This window comes from Balaenoptera musculus, chromosome 3 (assembly GCF_009873245.2).
Source record: "Balaenoptera musculus isolate JJ_BM4_2016_0621 chromosome 3, mBalMus1.pri.v3, whole genome shotgun sequence".
NCBI lineage: Eukaryota > Metazoa > Chordata > Mammalia > Artiodactyla > Balaenopteridae > Balaenoptera > Balaenoptera musculus.
Window position 1 is genome coordinate 131524064 of NC_045787.1, and position 24941 is coordinate 131549004.

Consider the following 24941-nt stretch of genomic DNA (forward strand, 5'->3'; position numbering starts at 1 on the left):
AATACCTTACAGTCTTACAGTATTCTCTACCATCTAACCCATTTCTTAGATGTTGTATGTGTTATGTGATTTGTGCCCCATGCTGCAGTAACAGAATTTCAGCTGCTGGTTTTCAAAGCACTTCCAGTTGGGTGACTGTTAATAGTTTATGAGAGACATGAGTCAGACCATGCCATTTCTAGGCATCTTTTTTTTTTTTTTTTTTTTTTTTAAGTCAACATGGAATTTGCCTCATGGCCTCACTCTGATCTCAGCAAGAACACATTCAAAAGAGTTCCTTGTTTTTTCAAAGGCTGTTTGCATAAGTTGACTGAATGCTCTCCTAGCACGGAGACCTGCCCTAGAGCCAGGGGCAGAATAGCTGTGTATTGGGTTGTATAGAGGATTCTCTGCATTTAGCTGCATTCATTATGCTGACTGTGCCTCCCAGTGACACATCCAACTCTCCAACCTCTGTTTGCTTTTTTCTTTTGTTTACAGGAGCAGAGGGCACAGTGTTCCCTAAATCTATAGAGACACCTAATGTCAGGGCAGATCCCTTCAAGGAACTAAGGTAAACTTCTGAGTATGGTTTGCATTGATTAAGTGGCTCTTTGCTCTCTTTGTGCAACTGGTTGATGATCCATTTTCAATATCTATGATGTAACAGTATCATGAGTATATGAACTGGGAGAGATGAGAAAGGATGTGAAGATAAGCTCCAACTAAGAGAAAATTTTCTCTGAGGACTTAACGTTGAAAGTTTGGAGGAAGTGGTTGCCAGTCTTGGAGTTGTGAGATTTAGGATTCATTCATTTGCGGTGTGTATTTCCTGATGTATTTTGTGGTACCAAAATCCTCTCCAGTTAGAGAACTAATCAGTAATTGGTGCTGATCAGCCCAAAGAAAAGTGGTGTTTAAAAGAAGCTGAACTGTAAATACAATACTTTTTTTTTTTTTTCTATCTAACAAGCTCCCCATTTTCTGGAATGATACGGTGCTAGAACTACTTTCTGTGGGTATTCCATGTACTGGTGTTAATCAGATATCCATAAGCATGCTGTTTTTAGCAGAAAAGGGCTCTGCGATGCCATGTACTTACCACCAACAACTTATGGAAAGCAAAGAGGAACAATAGACATACCAACGGACAAATAGACAGAGATATAGCCTAAAAACCATCCCTGCCACCAAAGAACTATCCCCAGCCCTCCAAATGAAACACATATAAAATGGTATGATACAAATATAACTTTAATTTTCACTATGGAATTAGAGCCATGAAGAATTCAGTGAATATTGGCTTTCTTCATTTCTCACAGTTCTTTTAATTAAGACCAATCATAAATCCTCATAAATAGACCTGAATAACTCTTGCATAAAGATGTCAACTGTAAGCAAACGCACCGGTATTGCACACGTCATATCTTCTCTTTCACAACCAGTCCCGAGATCTCTGTTTTGCGAAAACAGCAGCAGCCACGTTGGACCTTGCATTTCCCCAAACAGAAACATGTCCTCAGTAAGTGGAGAATATATCACCTCATTACAAAACCGTAGCATTCCTGCCAGGCCTGTAAGTCTTTATGAATATAGGGAAATAAATCGGGCCAAAGGAAGAGGATAATCAGTGGGGAGTGAGAACCTTTTCTTAGCAAAATCCCGTATACAGTGGGCTATATTTTTAAAATTACATACCACACTGTGATGTTTTACATGTTACTGGAGTAACCATTTTCACCAGGTCTTCCAGAGGCCAGAAGTTGCCTGACTCTCTGTCAGTTAGATCCTGGGTTTCATATTAATGTGCTAAAGCTGGAATCTTTTAAGCAAATCCACCCAAGGAAATGTGCATTTTAGGACCCTGAGAGAGCTCATTCTCTGAGAATGCACTGAATCCTTGTGGCTATGATGTAAGAACTCTTTCAAGCAAGCTAATGGGTGGCTCGGTTCCCTGTCTTTTCACAGTCCTTTTTAGGAGAAGGGGTTTTTATTTGGGGGGGAAGGGGGGTTGTTTTTTACAGAACTAGTGAATGATTTGTGCTGATCAACCCAAAGACAAGGGATGTCCAAAAGGAGCTGAACTCTATCATGTACTACAATGTTCATTGCAGCTCTGTTTACAATAGCCAGGACATGGAAGCAACCTAAGTGTCCATCGACAGATGAATGGATAAAGAAGATGTGACACATATATGCAATGGAGTATTACTCAGCCATAAAAAGAAATGAAATTGAGTTATTTGTAGTGAGGTGGATGGGCCTAGAGTCTGTCATACAGAGTGAAGTAAGTCAGAAAGAGAAAAACAAATACTGTATGTTAACACATATATATGGAATCTAAAAAAAAAAAAAAAATGGTTTTTTGGTCAGAGGTTCTGCCACAAAGCACCATTAAAAAAAAAAGTTCCAGAGGGATGGAGAAGCCAAGTGATCACATTCTAGGCTCCTGACTCAGTTCAGGCTATTACGCATCAACACAATCTGAACAGGGGCAAACAAAAGACCAGCTTAAGAATTAGATACTGAAGTCTTTTTGTGCTTCCTTTATTTATTCTTAGACTGACTTCTCAGATAAACAAGTAAAACTTAAATATCCATCCATGTCCCTCAGCTACTCAATCAATCAAACATGAGAAAAATAACATCTATTTTAGAGACCTTCTCTTTTGGGATAATTTTTGTTTCCTCAAACCCCTTTCTTGGCTGCTGGAGGGTTTTTTTGTTTGTTCTATTGTTGTTTTCTGTTTGCTTGTTTGTTAATGAGAAGCAAATTTTGGGTCTCTGACGTTTCTTCCTGGAAGATCTCAGCTCCCAGCTAAAGAAATGGTAGCTTCCTCTCTGTGAGCGTTTTGGTTCACTGCTTTTCTTATTAGAGTTACTATAGTTACTATATTTGCAGTGTTTGCTTAAGAGGTTTGTAAATAATCCAGGGTTGAGCTGAAAATCACAAAAGAGGGTTGTTTCTCTCCAGACAAATAAGGAGTGTTGGTAAGGTCTGCACCCAACACCAAACTCGGGCGTATTTGTAGACTCTGCTGCTGCAGGGCGATTCTGAAATCATGACGTGTGGCTCTAGATTCAAGACTATACTTAAAAATATACCAGGCACTACCGCCATCCCTCTAAATAAGAAAAACTAACTTTGAATAGAAACTGGATTTGAATAAATTCATGATCTTAAAATTTGAATATTTTAAATGTTCACTTGCTCACACAGTTTTTTTTTCCCCAAAGTCTATGTAAGACAAATGGAAAAAATGCCTGATCTCAGGCTGTGCCTGATCTGAGACTGGAAATAGGCCATTCAGTTTGACATAGGTATTTTCTGTAAGAACAGAGACTACCTTTGAATGACTACCTTGCTCTAAGCATTCTTTTCAACTGTGAAGTTTCCTTGTAGGATTCTGATCCTACCAGAATGGGAAATGGACTATGAAATCCTATTTCCCAGATGTATGCCATGACAATTGTAAAGGAAAGGAAGAGGGTTATATGGACCAATGTACACAGACAGCCAACTCTGTTCCCCTAAATATCACTAAAATCTTGGAAGGAACCACAAAAAAGCAAGAAGCCAGAAGGTCTTCATAACAGAATTCTTCATCAGCGGCTGTGCTGATATGCTTTTACTCTACCTTCAATTATAACAAGGGTGGTGACCTGATTTTCCATTTCGTTGTCTATAAGGAGCTGTTTCGCAAGTGTTTTTTTCAGATTCTTTTCCCATATAAGTTATTACAGAACATTGAGTAGGGTTCCCTGTGCTGTACAGTAGATCCTTGTTAATTATCTATTTTATGTATAGTGGTGTGGATATGTTAATCCCAAACTCCTAATTTATCCCCCCCCAACTTGGTAACCATAACTTTGTTTTCAACATCTGTGAGTCTGTTTTGAAAGTAAGTTCATTTGTATCATGTTTTTTAGATTCCACATATCAGTAATATCATATGATACTTGTCTTTCTCTGTCTGACTTACTTCACTTAGTATGATAATCTCTAGGTCCATCCATGTTGCTGCAGATGGCATTATTTCATTCTTTTCTATGGCTGAGTAATATTCCATTGTGTATATGTACCACATCTTCTTTATCCATTCCTCTGTTGATAGACATTTAGGTTGCTTCCATGTCCTGGCTATTGTAAATACAGCTGCAATGAACATTGGGGTGCATGTGTCTTTTTGAGCTATGGTTTTCTCTGGGTATATGCCTAGGAGTGGGATTGCTGGGTCATATGGTAGTTCTATTTTTAGTTTTTTGAGGAACCTCCATACTGTTCTCCATAGTGGTTGTACCAATTTACATTCCCACCAACAGTGTAGGGAAGGTTCCCTTTTCTCCACAGCCTTTTCAGCATTTATTGTTTGTAGACATTTTGATGGCAGCCATTCTGACTGGTGTGAGGTGATACCTCATTGTAGTTTTGATTTGCATTTCTCTAATAATTAGCGATGTTGAGCATCTTTTCATGTGCCTTTTGGCCATCTGTATGTCTCCCTTGGAGAAATATCTATTTAGATCTTCTGCCCATTTTTTTGATTGGGTTGTTTGTTTTTTTGATATTGAGCTGCATGAGCTGTTTGTGTATTTTGGAGGGTAACCCGTTGTCGGTCGCTTTGTTTGCAAATATTTTCTCCCATTCTTTTCGTTTTGTTTATACCAAGTATTTTTTTTGACACTTTATTAAGAGTCAAGGCATGTGATAAATACTTGAGATGTAGAGTTAAATGAGTACTCAAATAATTTATAGTTAAGGAGAATAAGACAGAAAGGAACCTCAAAATACAAGGTAATGAAATCTAGGATAGATGTATGAACCAAATCAGAGGAAACACAGAGAATTACAAAACCTACTTAAGAGAGTTAAATAAGGCTGCCCAAAGGAAGTGACATTTTAGTTGCAAGAAGAAAAAAGGTAAAACCCAAAAGTACACCTCAGAATTCAAAAAGTGTGGTTCTCTGCAGCCATTTAATGTAAGGGAAAGTACCCCAACATATTTCTCTAGCTCCCAAGAATGTTACTGTGTTATTGACAAACATGAGGGATTGTAATTTCCTCATGACAGTTGTGTTCTTTAAAAAATTGTGTGAAGGCAGTTTCAAATGTGGTCGCAAAAGACTAAAGATTGTTACAAGCTTCAAAAATCAGAATGTAATTCAATTCAGAACTGAAAGATTCACTGATAGCAAACCCATTCTATCACTGCAAGCCCCAAATAAATAAGGCATTACTTTGTTACTGTTTATTTTTCTCCATAATATTACCAGGGTTTTAATGATAAAGCTGAAAAATTATGATACATCTGTTACTCCCAATAATGCACTTGAATGTTTTGCAAAAAAATTTTTTTTTAACTGGGTAGGTACTCAATCTGGCTCCTTTGGAAATATGTGAATTTACAGTTTGTGTGTCTTATAGGGAAACAGGGATTAGACAAGCCTCCCACAAGTTGACAAAAATGAATTTATTCATTCTTTAATTGTATTTTAAAATGTCTATAGCCAGCTAAGTATTTATTGGCTCTCAGTGGTTTATAAATTTAAGTGGCAAGAACAGTCTGTCAGAGCTTCAGGGCTCATTTAATTTGAGGCTTGGCAATCCTTCTCCACTTCTTTGTCCTCTTCAAAATTCACAATACCAAAAATAATGGATCGACAGTCTGATTTTAAAAAATGTACACACACAGGTAAAGAGGGAGACACACACACACACAAAGACAGAAATACAGAGAAAGAGCAGGTGGGAGTGGGGGAAGGGAGAGAAGAGGCAAGAAGCTGTGTATTGAGCTTTTAGCTATGGTACATGGTGAAAGGGGGAGTACCATTGTGGAAGAAATCTTTAAATTTTCTCCCTTTTAAACATTTTGCAGACATGTTCTGTAATTTTCTTCCCTCTCTTCCACCCCCAACTCCATATACTTAGACTAAGGTTTTTTTGTTTTGTTTTGCATGTATGAGATTTAGAATTATTTGATCATATAGCACAAATATTGAAGTGATTCAAAGGAGAAATGAAAAAAAATATGTAGTGGACCAAATAATAGCTGTTACTTACTCCAAGGCCTTAAAAAAATAGAATAATGGTGAAGCAGTGTCCCTGTTGGTCAAGAGCCTGTGCTTTGAAGATATCCTGCTCTGGCTTTGAATTTGGTACCCATGCCTGTCTGCTTTGTGAACTTGGGCAAGTGTCTTAAGCTCTCCTAGCCCCAGTGCCTAGAATGGAGGAAAAGCTCAGTGAATACTAATTCACCACATGTTAGCTATTGGGAGGACAGGCAAGCAGCTCTCTCTCTCACAGGGACACAAGAACTCAGATGGGATGGGAGTTCCCAGAGTTTAATATTTCTTTAACCCCTAAAAAGTTTCCATCAAATCATGGTGACCAACAATTATTTCTCAATTAAAGACAAAAGGAAAAAGTGATTGAGTACTTCCATCTACTATTAACTGCATTTTATATAAGAGAAAGGATATAAGAAGACACAATATAGAATAAAAGACAGTCTCATAATTGAATACAAGACAATCTCATTTAACTATATTAACATGTCATTGTATTGCCTCCATTCTCTCATTTTGCCAAAAATGCTAGTGACTACCTTACAACTCTTCTCTTCACACATTTAATAGTGCCTGCTGAGGAAAAAAAAAATGAAGATCTGAAAGCCACAGGCTAGGGCTTAATGAGGCCCACTTGACTTTAAGATTGTCCTGTTTGAAATCCCAAAACTATTACATCTTGCATCTTCCAAAACCAGTCAATACATATATATGTCCCTTTTCTTCCTCTTCCTCCTATATTCCAACATGTCATCATTATTCTCTCTTTTTTTTTCCTATTAGTATCAGCACTAGAGTTTGAATTTACCTCTGTATTTCCCTTTTCTACCTTATCCCCAACCTTTCCCCAGGTGCCTTTCAGCATGGTTCTATTAGTAAATATAAGGAGAAGCACAAGAGGTAAAGGAAAAGTGATACTTCCGTATTTGAGGTATCGCCACCTTTCCCTTTCCCTTGTTTATCAAAAGCTCTTATTTTGCACATGCAATAGAAATTACAGCTTAAAGATATTAAACCCATGAGTCTGTATTCATCTCCTCTGTACATTATGATTCTACCATTAGAGACCAGGGAATGATAGATGGCAGATAACATCACAGGGAAAGCTGAGGCTAGGACATAGGGGAAGTCCCATTCAGACAGGAAGAGGAAGTAGAAATCTCCTCTGTTCTGGTCTCTGGTGAATTGTGGGAAGAAGATGACAGGAAATGTAGGAAAAGCAGGTGGTCAAATATATGTCCTGATGACCTTTCTTCTCTGGGTCATGGAGGGAAGAAACCAATTAAGTAAATTTTAAGGAAAGGCAAAAGCAAAGGGTCATTGTACAGTTTCATTTGGGATTCTAGGAGGAAGCCAACTTGTAGGGTGGTTTCACAACCCCCTGGAAAGAGAGGAAAAGAGGACCTGGGTCAACACTCTGGAATCTCTGTTAATTCCAGGGGTGGGGGAGGAGGGAAGGCAGTTCATAGAAGTGTCCATGTGGTGTGTTGAGGAATGCACATGGATAACTGATGGTGCAGGCTGGCTGGCCATGGGGAGCGTCCCTGCAGTGGGGCTGAGGGCTCCAAAGAAGACAGTCCAGTTTGGTGCATTGGGAGACCTGCCCGGGTCTCAGGGTCTACCAACACCATTCAGTCCCGACTCAGTGGATACTGCTGGAGCCCAGAGAGAGTTTATTCAATGAGGACTTGGGCATGGGAGTCTAGCCTGATGCAGATCAAAACAACATCTCCTGGAGTCTAAACTTGCTCTGTTCCTGTCACCACGTGGTCAGATAAGCCGCCTTCTGCCATATCCATAATGATATCTGAAAGAGGGAGAGGAAAATTTAGACTAATTATTATCCTAATGGGAAAGTTGAAACTTTTCAATTACAGAGAGGATGCCAGAATAGGTTTTTTTTTTTCCCCAACAATCCATAAGGATAAGTTTGAGAGAAAAATTAAGTCAGGTAAAAACAATAAAGAAATGCCATTTGTTTTCGTGGATGAGCATGGTTTGTACATTGGCCAGCTTGCAATAAAGGGTATCATTCCAGTCACAAGGTATCTTACGTGACTTTGCCAAGCTTCCAAGTCTGTGAGTCTCGCCCTCTGTCTTGCAGGGACCACTGGGTATGGGCAAAAGGAAAAGGTGCTTTCAGAATCCATCATCAGATGCCTGCGATTAGTGTTCATTTCGCTGCAAGTTTTGAGTGAGCATTGATTGGAATTGTAGTCCAGATCTGATGCTCTCAACATACTCCCCAAAAGTGGTCCTGGATTTTTAATCTCTTTAAACCAATAGGATATTGGGGGAAATGCCTTAATAACCAAAACAAACCAAATGCCTTAATAACCAAAACAAGCCTCTCTCTCAAAATCATTACTGGACTATCTACAAAAGCTAGAGCCATCAGCCTTGTTCAGTGAGGCACCTGATGGTCCACTAATGGCCGGCCCATTTTTGTCTGAATTTGAGAGAGGCAACTCAACCCATTGTTAACATTATCTAAGACAAGTGGCTTTTATTTAAAAATTAAAATTATATCCTTTTGATTCATTGTTTAACTTAAGGGTTTAAAATGTGAAAAAAATATCATTTAGCAGGTAAAACCATAACTGGCAGGGGTGTATAAAATTGCACTTTTATCTGTGTTGTCAGGGCAGGCAGGACATCATGAAATAAGTGCTAACCTCCCAGCCCTTTAGAGCACAATGGCCATGTGTGTATATCTGCCAAAATTCCAGAGTTGGGGCTCCCTTCTGCCTCAACACAGAGCAGCCTGACTTTATTATTGTTTCTATCTTGATTTAAATGTCAGCAGCTGCTATGTATTATGTAAAGTGTGTGGGGTAGATTGTTCTATTATTTTGAAAAACACACAATTGCTTTAGAATCTCTCTTTTTCCCCCCAGTAGGATTGCCCTGGTGTGTGGATAGACAGAAAATCTTGTTTAATTACACCTTCATGATCCTGGCTTGAAGCCAGCCTTATTTTATTCCAATTATAACCTTTTCAAAACAAAGAGTAATGGGAGTTTAGAGGAACAAGCTGACAGTTTTTACCTGAAATAAGTTGGGAACTAGAAGTAAATTAAAAAAAATTAAAAAGCCAGACAGCGGATTCTTAGTCCAGAATTTTCCATGGTTTGTTAAAACATACAGTTGACCACTGAACAACGCAGGGGTTAATCTGCGTATAACTTATATTTGGTCCTCCGCATCTGCAGATTCAACCAACCATAGACCGTGTAGTGCTGTAGTATTTACTATTGAAAAATATCCACGTATAAGTGGACCTGTACAGTTCAAACTTGTGTTGTTCAAGAACCAACTATAATATAAATGAAAGTAAGACCATCTCAGAAAGAACTAAATAAATTTGCCTGACTTCTGGCCTTGAATTATGTGCCAAGTTGTGCTAAAGTTCACTCCTTTGTTTGCTATCCTTCAGTGGCTCCCCCTGACTTGAAGACAAACAAAAACACTCACGTACCACCTTAAAGTGGTTGATCTGGCCCTGCATGACGGGCCCAGCCTCTCATCTCCCATTACCCTTTCCCCTCCTTCCAACCTTTTGTTATTTTTGTTTCTCCTTCTGCCAAGACTCTCATTGCCACAGGCAAATAAGAATGGTGTAGTGAAAGCAGTGTCTCTGGTTTCCGGTGAGGACGTGAGAAGCCTCCAGTCCCAGACCCGCTTATCTGTGACACCAGGCAGATGCCACTGGAATGGGACCTGTTTGTACTAACAAAGCAACAAAAGTTGAAACAGCAAAGGCCCCTTATGGACCAGGATCCCTTATGACAAAACCCCCCTGAGAACCAGTGTTGTCGAACACAAGTTTGTGTGCCCGATGCACAGTGAGGCCAAACAAACTGAAATGTCAGAGTTTGGAGCAGAGAAATGTTTAGTGCAGGGCCAAGGAAGGAGAATGGGTGGCTTATGCTCAAAAGCCCTGAATTCCTTGATGGTTTTAGGGGAGAAGTTTTTAATAGGCAAAATTTGGGGTGCAGGCTGCAGGGTGTGGGACTTTCTTCTGATTGGTTGGTAGTGAGGTAACAGTGCGGTGCTCCAGGAATCTTGTGCTCAGCTCTACCTGGGCGGGGAAACTTAGTTCCTGCAGAAGAACTCAAAGATACTATTAGGTATTTCCTTCAGGAGGAACCGGGACCTTGCCCCATCGCTGCACTAGTGTTGGGGGGAGTGGTGTGCCCACAGTTTCCTGCTTGGTTTCAGTAGCAAAGTTGAACCAAGAGAATGCTGCTTCTTGGATTCACAGTCTATTTGGCTGTCCTCCAGAGGCATGCCTGGACATGCATCCTCTGGCTGATGAAGACCAGGGGGAATATTCTCACTGGTCACAAAGCCAGACTCTCAGGACATAGAACAAGACGGAAGGAAAATCTCCTCATAGCTGTGGTTCTCCTCCTTGTGACAAGTGGCACAAAAGACAGAGACAAGAGAAAAAAAATGACCACCTCTGGGAGGAAAAGGACCAGTAGAAAACAAGAGTTCTCATAGTAAATCTTTACCGAAGTTGCTACACCCAAGGAACTTATTCACACATGTATTTTCTCCTGCTAATCTAAACTTGAAAAGGGACAAGAAATTTTTACCTTCCTCTCGCAACCTGCAGAGTACTGCAGAGCGAAATCCAGGAGAGCTGACTTTGGTAAAAATTCTTAGCTTTCTGTCACTTCTGCCAGTTTTCCAGGATCTCATCTGCAAGCTCCAGAACAAGTGTGGTATCTCAGAAAGTTCCATCTGGGTTGCCAAAACTGTGGGAAAGGAAAAATAATTTTTCCTCTATCTTTCTAGGTTCTTGGCTGAGACACCCCTGTAATAAAAGACAGATTAATACAGAAAAAAATGTTCAATGACGTGTATACCTCCTGTATACATGGGAGATACCCAGGAAGACTGAGTAACTCCCTGAAATGGCCCAAGCCAACACCTTAAATATCATCTCTAGCGAAAAACAAAAGATTTGAGGGAGGAGTGCGGGGGAAGAGGCCAGTTATGGGAAGTTATCAGGAAAAGCGCAGTAAGCAAAGGTACGGTTATTATGCAGATTTAAGTCATTGCCTTCTGCATGGATGAGAGTTTCTAGAAATTTAGTCCTCCTTCTCTACCTGGTACAGAGAGGGAAACCCCTTACAAATGGAGATTTCCTTATAAATGTAAATGTCTCTTACAAAAGAGTAACATCTGCTTGTTTTTCAGAGCTTCTCCCATGTCTGCTATTTCTTAAAAATAATCAGCCTAAAATAATCCTTATGCCAAAGAGGCATATTTTGGGATGGTATACTCTGCTCCCATATTCACTGCTTTTCTTTTTCTTTATCTTTGTGGGTGTGGGTCTTTTTTGGTCCATTTACTGTAGTTGTGTTAGCATTTCAGGATGAAGCAGAGGTAGACATATGTGTTGAGTTCACTGTTTAATCAGAAGCCTCCTCAATTTGCAGGCTACAGCCATTCTCCCTTGGTTTCCTCTACAGTGCGATAGAGGCCGCACTTAGAGCCTTGCTATTCCCTTTTCTTGAAACATTCTTCTCTACTCTTTCTGAATCATCCTATTCATCTTTTAACTCTCAGTTTAAAGTTCACTTCCTAAGGAAATCCTTTTTGGCACGCCCCAGGATCATACTGGTCTCCCTGTTAGCCCCTATACATAGCCCCTGCACATCTTCATTTTTGGATGCACTGGCTCAGATGTCTTCCACATTTGCCATTGCCCACAGAGGGGTTTAGGTTAGGTGAATCATCACAGATTCATTCCCTCCAGAAGTGTGTGCTCAGCCAGCAAAACGATGAGTAACTGACTTTTTGACATTTGTTTGTAAAGGAGAGCCATTAAAGTCTCCTGGAGTCTCTAATTTTGGCCATATGCTTATTTATCCCTTTTCTTTCTTTCTTCTATTCATCCTAAGTCATTTCCAAAAGAGAATAATCTCTTTTTCTTTCTTTTACAAGCAGTTTCAAAACTTTAGATTTCTTTTTTGCCCAAGCGTTCTGCTATAGTCACACTCCAGTAGAACTTTGCTTTAATGTGAAGCCTCCGACCTACAATCCCTATTCATTTTCTCAACCATGGTTATAATAATTCATAGAGGAATCAAGTCCTCTTTCACCCAGTTCTACATTTCATCATTGCTTCCTATTCACAAAGGAAGATTAGTTTCCAGGTCTTTGGATTTTTTTCAAAAATACAACCTGACTCATTAATGATAATTTTCCTTGCCTGGCATCTGAGTTCAGGCGCACTCACTCTGGAATAACAAAGCACAGACGAATTTGAAATCCTTTGGCAATCCAAGCACATACCCCTAACCTTGAATAAAAAATAGATGCTAATAAATGCAGGGTCTTAAAAATGTGAATTATAGTCATTTCACACTTCATGGCAGCTTCATGCTGAAGAAATAGCTTAAAACTTAATTACGATGCTTGTCCCTTCATTAAGTGCAGATGACATTCCTCAGATAAATTTTTGCAATGACATCTGAGGAAGGGAGTTGAGAAACTCATTAGTTATTCACGATGGAGAATATTGACTGTGTACTGATTAAAGGAAAGTGTTGACACCCTTTTTAACATGATGCATCTGTCTGTTAATTTATGGTTCTCTCTGTGGTCCCCATGGAAAGCTCTTTGGGAAATGAGGAAAATGCCCTTCAGCATTTGAATGCAGATATATATAAAATATGCATGATGAGTGAGATTAAAATGGAGAGTGGGAGGCCCTGGGCTTCTGATTACCCGCCCCTGCAAATGACTGTGCTGCTCTGTGAGGACCATTTGGGAGATACACAACCACAATGGATTGAATACGTCCTACTCTCGGCGCCTGAGGAGCTATTATGCTACATTCAGTATTTCAGTGGCTCATTCTAAAGCTAGAAGTCAGTTCTCAGTGAATGATGCATGGAGGGTTTTGCCTCCTGTCACATAATAATCCCATAGCTTGAGCCAGGCAGTGACTAAGTTAAGTGAACCGGTGAAGGCATAACCCCCCTCTCTTTGTGTGAGGGGCGATATTCTTACAGAAAGAGAATTTTGCTCTTTACTCTAATGACCCAGAATGACTAAGAAGTGAGGGCAGCAGAACCAAAAGTAAGATAGTGCAACATAAAGAAGTGTTTTTGAATTGTCTGAATTACCTCCCTTGATAGCCATGAACATCCTGTCACTTAGAGACTCAAGGTAAGGGGAACTGTCCAATCAGGACTGCTATAGAGGTGTGTCAGGCATCAGAAGGAGGGAAGGTTTTAACTAAACCACCTTTCAGATCTGCTCTAATAGGAAGATACTAAGATTCGGGCTTCTAAGTGCTGTTCACGGATATGATTTTACCAGGGACCTCTCATTAAGTTGAAATTTCTCGAAAAGTTCTATTCATTGAGTAGTTGAAGGTTAGAATCTGTGACCAGTATTGATGGATTCCTTTTCACTTTTCCTTGCACTGTGGGTGTTTGAAGAACAATTCAAATTCTTTCCATGCTTTGTAAATTTCAAAGTGCTTTCACAAATACCCTCTCCAAAACTCCCTTAAGTGGGATGAGAGGGATGGACTTCATTCCTATTGTACAGATGGGGAGACTGAAGGGTTAAAATGTAACACTTGGCTGTTTGGCATAATGAAAAGATGCTGTCCTTTCTCAGGGCTCAGTCAGATTTTGAGGTTTAGCAGAGTCTCTGACACTGGTGGCAGCATGGAGTCAAGGTTAGGAGCAGAACTTTCAAGTCAGACCGCCAGACCCTGGATCCTGGTTTTGCCACCTGCCAGCATGTGCCTCTGGGCAAGCTTTTAAAACCTCTCTCTGTTGCCGTTTCCTGATTTATGAACAGGCGGATAAAAACAGCACCAACTGAGAAGGACTTGTGAGCACTGAATGGCATGACGTATATGAGCTACTTCCCACATCATGTAGAACTTAGGACTTAAATGTTAGCTCTGGGGCTTCTGTTGTTGAAGCAACCAATTATTACTCATTCTTGATTATGGCCAAGGAGTCTGTCCAATGATAGGGTGGTTATGCTATATCATATGCCTCACAGATAAGGGTCAGCAGGTTAATAGCCTATTTTGTACCAATCAATACAGTCAAGACAACAGTGAAACAAGTATGAGTTGATGAAATTGGCCAATATTAAAAGTGAACTCTAACCCTGCTTTTGAAATTTTCTTATCACAAAGGCATTTGCAGTCTATATTCAGCCATGAGAGAGGCGAGCTTTGTCCTTAGGAAAAGAAAACTGAGACTTAAGCATTACACAGACAAGATGAAGTGGAAAGCATTGTGGTTATGGATGAAAAGATTAGTGTTTTAGGGCTTCCCTGGTGGTGCAGTGGTTGAGAATCTGCCTGCCAATGCAGGGAACACGGGTTCGAGCCCTGGTCTGGGAAGATCCCACGTGCCGCGGAGCGGCTGGGCCCGTGAGCCACAACTACTGAGCCTGCGCGTCTGGAGCCTGTGCTCCACAACAAGAGAGGCCGCGACAGTGAGAGGCCCGTGCACTGCGATGAGGAGTGGCCCCCGCTTGCCACAACTAGAGAAAGCCCTCGCACAGAAACGAAGACCCAACACAGCCATAAATAAATAAATAAATAAATAATTTTAAAGAAAAATTAGTGTTTTAAAGACACATACAAAGAGCTTTGGATCTTTTTCTGAATTTAATTGCAGTGTGGTGAGTGACAGTTGTGAAAATGCTGTTTAAAAGGGAAAATAATAACATTTAAGTATCAAAATATTTTAAAAACCCACTAATTCTAACTGTAGTGTAATTCTAACTGTAGTGACCAAATACTCTCTCCCTCCTGGCTCCTTCAGCCATTCGTAGGAGGGAGAAAGTGGCTTAGACCAGCTTCCCTGGAAGACCTGACCAAGCAGAAAATCCCAGAAACAAGAAGCCTCATCTGGGGACCTTTCATCCCATTTGCCAGCTGCCACCAGGAATCAATGGCTCTTTCATAATCCTAGCAAGAAAGTGAAATCACAATTAAACTCTTATGAGATTTTGGTTTTTTTCTTTTCTAATTTTCACATTGACTCTTGCCCTTTTATATATATATATATATGTGTGTGTATATATATATATATATATCTCCTTAAAGTTTTTGATCCTCCATTGCAGTATACTGTTAAGAGTTATGTTATTTTCTTCCCCCTGAAGGCCACAACAAGTGCTTATTTTTCATGTGGGTTGGATGGATTTTTATCTCATAACCACAGGCTGCTGCTAGTGAACCTTTGCTTCCTGTCTGCAACCTATTGCTGGGCAAGATTTACCTGTAAAGATACAGTGGCTGCTGTGGCTTTTCTAGTAGAATAGAATTAATTATCTTTGGTAATAACAGTTAGTCTAACAGTTAGACACCCCTGTGGCCATGAAAAGCAAACCCCAGGAGGATTTTCCAAAGGGCTGGTGTCACTTGACAAGACTCTCTGAATGAGGTCTAGTGGATGAATAGCACACAGGTCAAAATGCTGATTTGATCATCCTCCCCTTCCTGGTACAGGGAGGGATGACCCTTACGAATGGGGATTTCCTTTATAAATCTAAACGTCTGTTACAAAAGGATAACTTCTACTTGGTTTTTCATAGCTTTTCCTGTCTGCTATTTCTTAAAAATAACCAGCTGAAAATAATCCTTAGGCCAGAGAGGCATATTTTGTGATGGTATGTTCTGTCCCCTTTCAATAGCAGGACGAGCCCCAAAATTCAGCTTTCTGGCCACTGCCTTACTGATACTTTGCCACAAGGGAAATGTCTGTTATTACAAACACAACCATAGTATGAGAAAATGCATGAAAACAGATGAATAAAATTTATTTTCAGTCACAGCCTGCTAACCTTTGGGCCTAATCTCAGAATGGAGATTTGCTAGAGCCAACCAGAGGCATGAAACACTGCTCTCTATGGCCTTTTGCATCATTTGTTCACTTGTTTGCTGTTTATCTCCCTTACTGGGTTGGAAACGCTAAGCCAGTGAGTCTCATATTAGAACCACTCAAGTTTAAAAATAATTCTGATTCCTAGTCCCTGTTCCAGAACAATTCAATTAGAATCTCTAGAGGTGCAGCCCAGATGTTGGTATTGTTTAGAGTGTAACTGAACGCAGGTTCGGCCACTTGCAGCTCAACAGCCAATAAATCGAAGGGCAAGCTTTGGCAGAGAAGAAAGTTACTTTATTCAGAAAAGCCAGCAATCTGAAGACATGGTGGACTTAATGTCCAGAGACCAACTCCAAAGATTCCGCTCAGCCATGACAATCTTTAAAGGGAAAAGGGGAAACCATCTCAGTTCATCATTAAGGCAGGAGGTCAGATGCTTCGTCATTTTTCCATTGTGTGCAGACCTGCTGATTTCTCGCCATCTTCTTGGGATGCTGTCTTGCCCACGTGGTCCACCTGCAATTGGATGTTCTCTTGCCCGCATGATCTGCCTGCAGATTTACTAAGGGGAAGCTAGGGGTAGAGAGTCAGTCATTGTTTAACTACTTAATTCTTCATTCTTACTCTTTCTAATCCAGGAAAGGAATCAACAGGTTAAGTAAGGTGTTGCATATATTTAGTAAATCAGAAATCCGGAGCTAAGTTAACTATTGCCTAATGATCTCATCTTTATGATTAAGGTCTAAAGAAAACAGGGAAGATTAAAAAGGAAGGAGGCAAAGGACCTGCTTACAAGAACATGCCTGGTGATTCCAGGGTATAGAAACGGTTAAAAATTGGGTTCCAGGAGGATGGGTACCATGTCACACACCCTCATGGCCATATACACACCGAGTATTGTAAACTCTGAAACAGTGCCTTGCACATCAGTGGATACTCAGTAAAAGTTGAATAAGTGGGTGTCTGGAGAGATGGAAGGATGGGTGGGTTGAGTAAGCGAATGAATGAAAAGAAAAAATCAGTGATTGTAAGTTACTGGAGTTAAGTTCTTAAGATAATTGTTATTAGATCATTGTTTATAGTTGACCTTATAATAGTTGAGATTCTACGTACCACTGTGCCAGAAAAGATCATTAGAGGGTTTAGATAAGTATATAAAAATGTAAACAGCAAACTGCAGGGTACACACATCATCTAGAAGTGGAATTTACTCTGCCTGCCTTAATGCGGCATTCATCTCCCCGTCTTGGCATGCTCCCATCTCTACAGAACAGGCAGCCGCTACATCAAAGGTAATGGTTCATTATTATTTCCTCAGTGAATCATGTTTGTCTGAAGGGAGCAGAGATAACAAAGAGGAAATTATAGTTTGTGTGGAGTGATATGATTGCTTGTAAACCTAGCAATGAAAGAGGAGTGTATGCAAGCAATTGAGAATACTGTCTCTGTCCTCCAAATGCAGAAAACGGGCAGAGTGAGCAGTTTATGCCCTATTCACGTTTTAATTGGAGGTGGGAGAAAGACACTTCAGTGTCTTCCACACCTGGGCAACCCACAATTTCCTCGTTACAGCATTGATTACACCCCTGGATAATTCTGTGGATGCCAGTGCAACGCTGCACACATCGATGTTTATTCCAGCTCTTATTCATGTAAAAGCACAAGCGAGTCTGTGTTTATACTAAGGAACAGTGGAAAGACCAATGGAGAAAGTAGCATTTGTATAGATTTCTGTTGATGGACCTAGTACTGCTTTGTCCCTATGTTACTTAGATGCCAGCTGAGATTATTCTGTCCCCTAATATCTACCTGATAGTGATTGATGCAAAACTCTTTTTGCCAAATTGAGCAAAATGTAATGTCCTTCCTACAGACCACCTTCTAGTTTTGTGATCACCTCTGACTTTGGCTTTTTATTCTGTGAATGTGTTCGGTTTAAGACTAACAACTACCACCAGACCATATACCCCTTTTGTGCAAATTAGAAAGAGACACCCCATCCTCGGGTCACTTCCATCTATCAGAAAACTGTCATAATATAGTGATTTTTTAAGAACAAGACACTTACGGCATGTACTAGAAAATTATAAGTGCACAAATTAATGATACCTAGGATGTGAATCACTCCTCCACAGACACACATACACACGTGCATGACCTAGATAACGATGTATGAGTCCCTGAAAGAGCATCTTGCCATTCTGCTCAAGCTGTCTGTGTATAGCACATTAGTTGGAACTTGGATCACAGTATTTTTTTTTTATTTAATTTTCACCAAAAAGACTTACTCACACAAAGCTCTGGTGTATACGGAAGATTTTATGAAAGTTTTGAGAGAGGGAAACAAGCTAAAATTCAATTATAGCTTGAATATATTGTAATATATGTAATATATATTGTAATATATTTACAAATGCATTTCAACCCGGATTTTCTTACTTTCCTCTTAGCATCCCCACTTTGCAAATGAGAAAATGGAAACTCTGAGGGCTTAAGTCCTTGGTAACAAGGAACAGAGCTAGGAGTACCTGACTCTAATGTCTAGATTCCAATGGTCGTGATACCAGGCTGGCACGTGAGTGAGTAGAAAGTACAGATGAAACGCTGTAGGAGATAGTCTAGTACTAACAAGTGCCCAGGCCTGGGAATTAGGAGACTTCATTTGCAGGGCTGAGCACTCCACTTAGCTCTGTGCCTTGAGGCAGGTCACTCTCTCTCTACAAGAATATTTACAAGAATAGGCTTGTAAATATTCTTGTTCCGCAAATTCCCTAGGCCACATTGCCTGGTCCTCTATCTTCCCTAGAGCAGTCTTTCTTTTTTTCTTTCTTCTCTCTACACTTTTTACTCCTGCCCCTCAGATATCTGGATTCTTTCTACTGCATAGCAGTTTAGGTATCTTTTTGGTAACTCGGGTTCCTGGAGACCCATGTCCTTGGGGTCTTTTCTTTCCCTCAAGCTGTACGTCAAAGTATTTCCCCAAACAAAGAGAATTCCTTCCCTAAGATAAATTCTGGGGCAAGCATTAAGAATTTGTCTCTAAATCTTGCTACAAATATTTAAACTGGAATTAGTTGTTCAGTGTGGCAGCTGATTTCTATCTAGTCAACATTCTGTAGGCTGCAAGTAAGAAGAAACCATTAAGGAAGGAAAATTAATAAGAGTTGAAGATGCATATGGCCCTCGGATATGACCTGGCCCAATCTTCTCATGTTATGAATGGGGAAATCTAGGCCCAGAAAGAGAGGGTGACCTGCCTCAAGGCACAGAGCTAAGTGGAGTGCTCAGCCCTGGAAACAAAGTCTCCTAATTCCCAGGTCTGGGCACTTGTTAGTACTAGACTATCTCCTACAACGTTTCATCTGTACTTTCTACTCACTCACGAGCCAGCCTGGTATCACGGCCATTGGAATCTAGACATTAGAGTCAGGTACTCCTAGCTCTGTTCCTTGTTACCAAGGACTTAAGCCCTCAGAGTTTCCATTTTCTCATTTGCAAAATGGGGATGCTAAGAGCAAAAGTAAGAAAATCCGGGTTGGAATGCACTCTTTGGGTTTCAGAAGGCTTTAGTGTTTGAGAGTCCTGTACTTTACCCACTCAACTAGTAAGCCTGTGTGAGGAATGCTTAGAATGCAAAGATGGTTAAATCGCAGTCCCCACCTCGATGAATACATCGCCTAGTAAATACGAATGTCAACTTTACATTAACAGGCCTAGGTAAAAGTTTGGTAACAGGTCTATGTACTGAGACAACACAGGTGAAAAGACATGTGTACTGGGGCTCAAAGATGAGTAGGAATTCACTGGAAAGAGATTCGAAGGTAAAAGCCACCCAGCAGGGAGAGGTAGCCGCACTTGGTACAACACGGAGACATGAAAGCACATGTATGAAATGCTGGAAGTGTGATGAAATGTCAAGAGTGTTTGGGACAGAGAGTGATAGAAGATGACGCTGCGGGGAGGGCACGTTAGGGATGGATGAAAAGTCTTGGATGACGTGCTAAAAAATTTAGATTTTAACCTATAGATGACGGGGAGAGCAAACAGTCGCAAAATAAAAGTGCTATCTTGTTAATTACTATGGTGACTTTTTTTTTTTTAATGTTTTACTGTTATCCATGTTCTTGATTAATTCTCAACTTGGGATTACTGGGGGGAAATATTCTGGTTCTAGGCTGTCTACCTGAAAATGAATTACCTCAAATGAAGTAGCCAAACCAAATGCTGTCATGAACGTGAAAATACAATCTCAGCAGGCTTTTATTTAATTGAGGGCTTGCATAATGAAGGAGTTCACTGTAGCTAAAATAACATGTTCCCTGCCAGTGGATTTAATGAAAAGCAGCTTAAAATGTATTTGAAAAGAGTGAAAAGCTAGGTGTGTTGTCTATCTGACACCTGTCCCAAGACATTAGTTACCGAAAATCAAATATGAAACATGTTGCTCACTTATTTGAGGATATCTAATTTTAAAAAGGGAAAGGATAATGTAGAATGTCAGTTGAATTAAAAAAAAAAAAGATATAGTGCTGTGGCTATAATGGCATAAAGACATGAGTAGTAAGTTTGTAGATCCCTTGTTATTGAGAAATAAAATGCTATGTTTTCTCATAGGATGTAATAAGCATCAGAATATTTCTTAAATAAAACTATAGAAGACATATGTAGAAAACTACATGTTGAATAGCTTCTACTGTGGGCAAGTAGCAAGAAAGGGATTCTTTAGAAAACACTCATGCTAGAACAGTAAAAAACAAACAAAAATAATTGTTGACTTTTGCTTTACCCCTGTCCTCCCAAATCAAACTGCATAAATACAAAAATCTTTTCAGCTCCTGTCAAAAAAGCAGTATCTTTAGGCTATACAATAGCTGATTTACAGTTGAACACGGTGACCAAGTTAAAGAAAAAGAATGCAGTATGGGTAAAAGACATTAAAGCACTAGGAAGAAAATTAATTGGAAATGTAAGGAGAAACCAGCATGTCCACCTGTGAAGAGAGACAGAGGACATCGTTTGATCAGCAGTGGCTGGGTTCTCTGTGGCTTTGAGGTATTAGGGGTCAAGGACTGGGGGAAGCTTAGTTTAACACTTGAGAGCACTTAATAATGACTTTGTGTGCAGAATCAGCGCTGAGGGTCTCCAAAGCATCAACACAGGATGTGTCCATGAGCACAGTGGATTGACGGATGATTAACAAAGGTGATGCCAGTGTTTCCCTTCCCCATGTGCCATTTACATGGGAAGCTTAACCTGGAATCCCCAAGAAAGCAAAACTGTTAAAACAACTGATGCATTTCAGTGCAGAAGGGAGGCGCCAAAAACTGTGATAAAAGAAGGGAAAGCCATGTTTCTCTAAGAGCAGGAAGTGGGGGTGTCTGAGTGAGTGACAGCCAAGCAAAAGTTTTAAAGGGACTAATGCCCAATTTATCAAGATGTGTAGTTCTACCAAGGGAACCACACTGGATCATGGGATATATCTGAAGGTAGGACTGTTCATTCTGTAAGACTGTAATGAGTTGATAAGCTCTTTGAGCTAGTGAAACAGATACAGACCTTTCCATCAAAGACTTCATAGATTCCCTCCCTTTTGCCTAATTAAATTCTGTATGGAGCTTAAGCATCACTTTGTCAGGCTCCACCTCGTGCCCTGAGCTCTTACAGCCCCACATTTCTCCTCCATAGCATTCACTTCCATGTCCTATTGCACATTCACTTGTAGGCGTGTTTTATTCATGTTTGCATTCCTGATTAGCCAAAAGCACTGTGAAGGCAGAACGATTTTCTCTCTTTTTTATCCCTAGTGTCTAACACGGTGCCTAACACACAGTAGTTATTCAATAAATACTAGTGGAATGAGAGGTAAACAAATGAGATTAAATCAGAGCCAACTAGGATGGTTAACTCTGAGAGGAGATGGGTATCCTGCAGACACCATTATATTTTGCTGGTGAGAGCACCACTGTCACCTTCATTGTGCTGACATAGTTCTAAATGTCTCTACTCAACCCCAAAACCCTACTCCCTGGGAATTTAATTAACAAGAACCACAAAGTCAGCACTTGGTAATCATCTAAGCACCTACACAGGACCCTGAGCTTTGGACTCACATAGACCTGAGTTGAGACTCTGGCTCTGCCACTTACTAGTCATGTGATCTGCAGCAAATCACCTACCCTCTTGGATGCTCACTTCCCTTATCTGTAAGAGAAAAATCAGAATACGTTCATTTCGTAAGGCTTTCTGTGAAGTTTGGTAAGCAAACCAAAGTGCAGGCACATAGAGACATTTAATTATCCTCATTCAAGGGAAACTTTGGAGAGTTTAAGATGGAGTCAGTGACACGGCACAGAAGGAAGAGACCAAACAGTAAAAATGACAGTGCAGTGAATTGTAACTCATTTGTTTAGTAGTTAATTGTGTCCTGCACAAACCTGTAAGATTCATAACCCAGGGATAAACTTTGTTTTGTTTACTACAATGTGCACAGGGCTTGGCACACAGTAGGTCATTAATAAACATTGGATGGATGGATAAGTAAATTCCCAGGTAGGACATTATGACTTGCCAGACTATGTTCTAGTTAAAGTACTTAATGGTCTACATGAGAGTACTAGGTAAAATACCAGTTAGAGCACTTCATAGGCTACTCTAGAGTTCAGACCATCAAGGTTTGGTTAGCACAAGAAAGAGTGATGGCATTCTAGGTAAAAAGGGTGGGGGACATGATGAAGTGCAAATGCTGTGACAAGAAAGAAAGCCTAATACTGTGGACTTCCATGGCGTCATGGCCATAGGTACTTTTTTTTTTTAATTAGTTTATTTTTAATTTTTGAATTTTATTTTATTTATTTTTTTATACAACAGGTTATTATTAGTCATCAATTTTATACACATCAGTGCATACATGTCAATCCCAATCGCCCAATTCATCACACCACCATCCCCACCCGCCCACGGCTTTCCACCCGTGGTGTACATATGTTTGTTCTCTGCATCTGTGTCTCAACTTCTGCCCTGCAAACCAGTTCATCTGTACCATTTTTCTAGGATCCACATACATGCGTTAATATACGATATTTGTTTTTCTCCTTCTGACTGACTTCACTCTGTATGACAGTCTCTAGATCCATCCACATCTCAACAAATGACCCAATTTCGTTCCTTTTTATGGCTGAGTAATATTCCATTGCATATATATACCACATCTTCTTTATCCATTCATCTGTCGATGGGAATTTAGGTTGCTTCCATGACCTGGCTATTGTAAATAGTGCTGCAATGAACATTCGGGTGCATGTGTCTTTTTGAATTATGGTTTTCTCTCGGTATATGCCCAGTACTGGGATTGCTAGATCATATGGTAATTCTATTTTTAGTTTTTTAAGGAACCTCCATAATGTTCTCCATAGTGGCTGTATCAATTTACATTCCTACCAACAGTGCAAGAGGGTTCCCTCTTCTCCACACCCTCTCCAGCATTTGTTGTTTGTAGATTTTCTGATGATGTCCATTCTAACTGGTGTGAGGTGATACCTCATTGTAGTTTTGATTTGCATTTCTCTAATAATTACTGATGTTGAGCAGCTTTTCATATGCTTCTTGGCCATCTGTATGTCTTCTCTGGAAAAATGTCTATTAAGGTCTTCTGCCCATTTTTGGATTGGGTTGTTTGTTTCTTTAATATTGAGCTGCTTGAGCTGTTTATACATTTTGGAGATTAATCCTTTGTCCACTGACTCATTTGCAAATATTTTCTCCCATTCTGAGGGTTGTCTTTTCGTCTTATTTATGGTTTCCTTTGCTGTGCAAAAGCTTTGAAGTTTCATTAGGTCCCATTTGTTTATTTTTGTTTTTATTTCCATTACTCTAGGAGGTGGATCAAAAAAGATCTTGCTGTGATTTATGTCAAAGAGTGTTCTTCCCATGTTTTCCTCTAAGAGTTTTATAGTGTCCGGTCTTACATTTAGGTCTTGAATCCATTTTGAGTTTATTTTTGCGTATGGTGTTAGGGAGTGTTCTAATTTCATTCTTTTACATGTAGCTGTCCAGTTTTCCCAAAACCACTTACTGAAGAGACTGTCTTTTCTCTATTATATATCCTTGCCTCCTTTGTCATAGATTAGGTGACCATAGGTGCATGGGTTTATCTCTGGGCTTTCTATCTTGTTCCATTGATCTATGTTTCTGTTTTTGTGCCAGTACCATACTGCCTTGATTACTGTAGCTTTGTAGTATAGTCTGAAATCAGGGAGTCTGATTCCTCCAGCTCCGTTTTTTTCCCTCAAGACTGCTTTGGCTATTCGGGGTCTTTTATGTCTCCATACAAATTTTAAGATGATTTGTTCTAGTTCTGTAAAAACTGCCATTGGTAATTTGATAGGGATTGCATTGAATCTGTAGATTTCTTTGGGTAGTATAGTCATTTTCACAATATTGATTCTTCCAATCCAAGAACATGGTATATCTCTCCGTCTGTTGGTATCATCTTTAATTTCTTTCATCAGTGTCTTATAGTTTTCTGCATACAGGTCTTTTGTCTCCATAGGGAGGTTTATTCCTAGGTATTTTATTCTTTTTGTTGCAATGGTAAATGGGAGTGTTTCCATAATTTCTCTTTCAGATTTTTCATCATTTGTGTATAGGAATGCAAGAGATTTCTGTGCATTAATTTCGTATCCTGCAACTTTACCAAATTCATTAATTAGCTCTAGTAGTTTTCTGGTGGCAGTTTTAGGATTCTCTATGTATAGTATCATGTCATCTGCAAACAGTGACAGTTTTACTTCTTCTTTTCCAATTTGTGTTCCTTTTATTTCTTTTTCTTCTCTGATAGCCATGGCTAGGACTTCCAAAACTATGTTGAATAATAGTGGTGAGAGTGGACATCCTTGTCTCGTTCCTGATCTTAGAGGAAATGCTTTCAGTTTTTCACCATTGAGAATGATGTTTGCTGTGGGTTTGTCATATATGGCCTTTATTATATTGAGGTAGGTTCCCTCTTTGCCCACT

General features: G+C 39.9%; 1 protein-coding gene across 1 annotated transcript in view; it reads left to right on the plus strand.

The window, feature by feature from the left end:
• SGCD (sarcoglycan delta) overlaps positions 1-24941 on the plus strand; it is a 418508-nt gene that overhangs the window by 303121 nt on the left and 90446 nt on the right. Inside the window, exon 6 of the mRNA XM_036847060.1 lies at positions 481-553. Within this exon, the coding sequence (XP_036702955.1) occupies positions 481-553 (73 nt within the window). The remainder of the gene's footprint in view (positions 1-480; positions 554-24941) is intronic.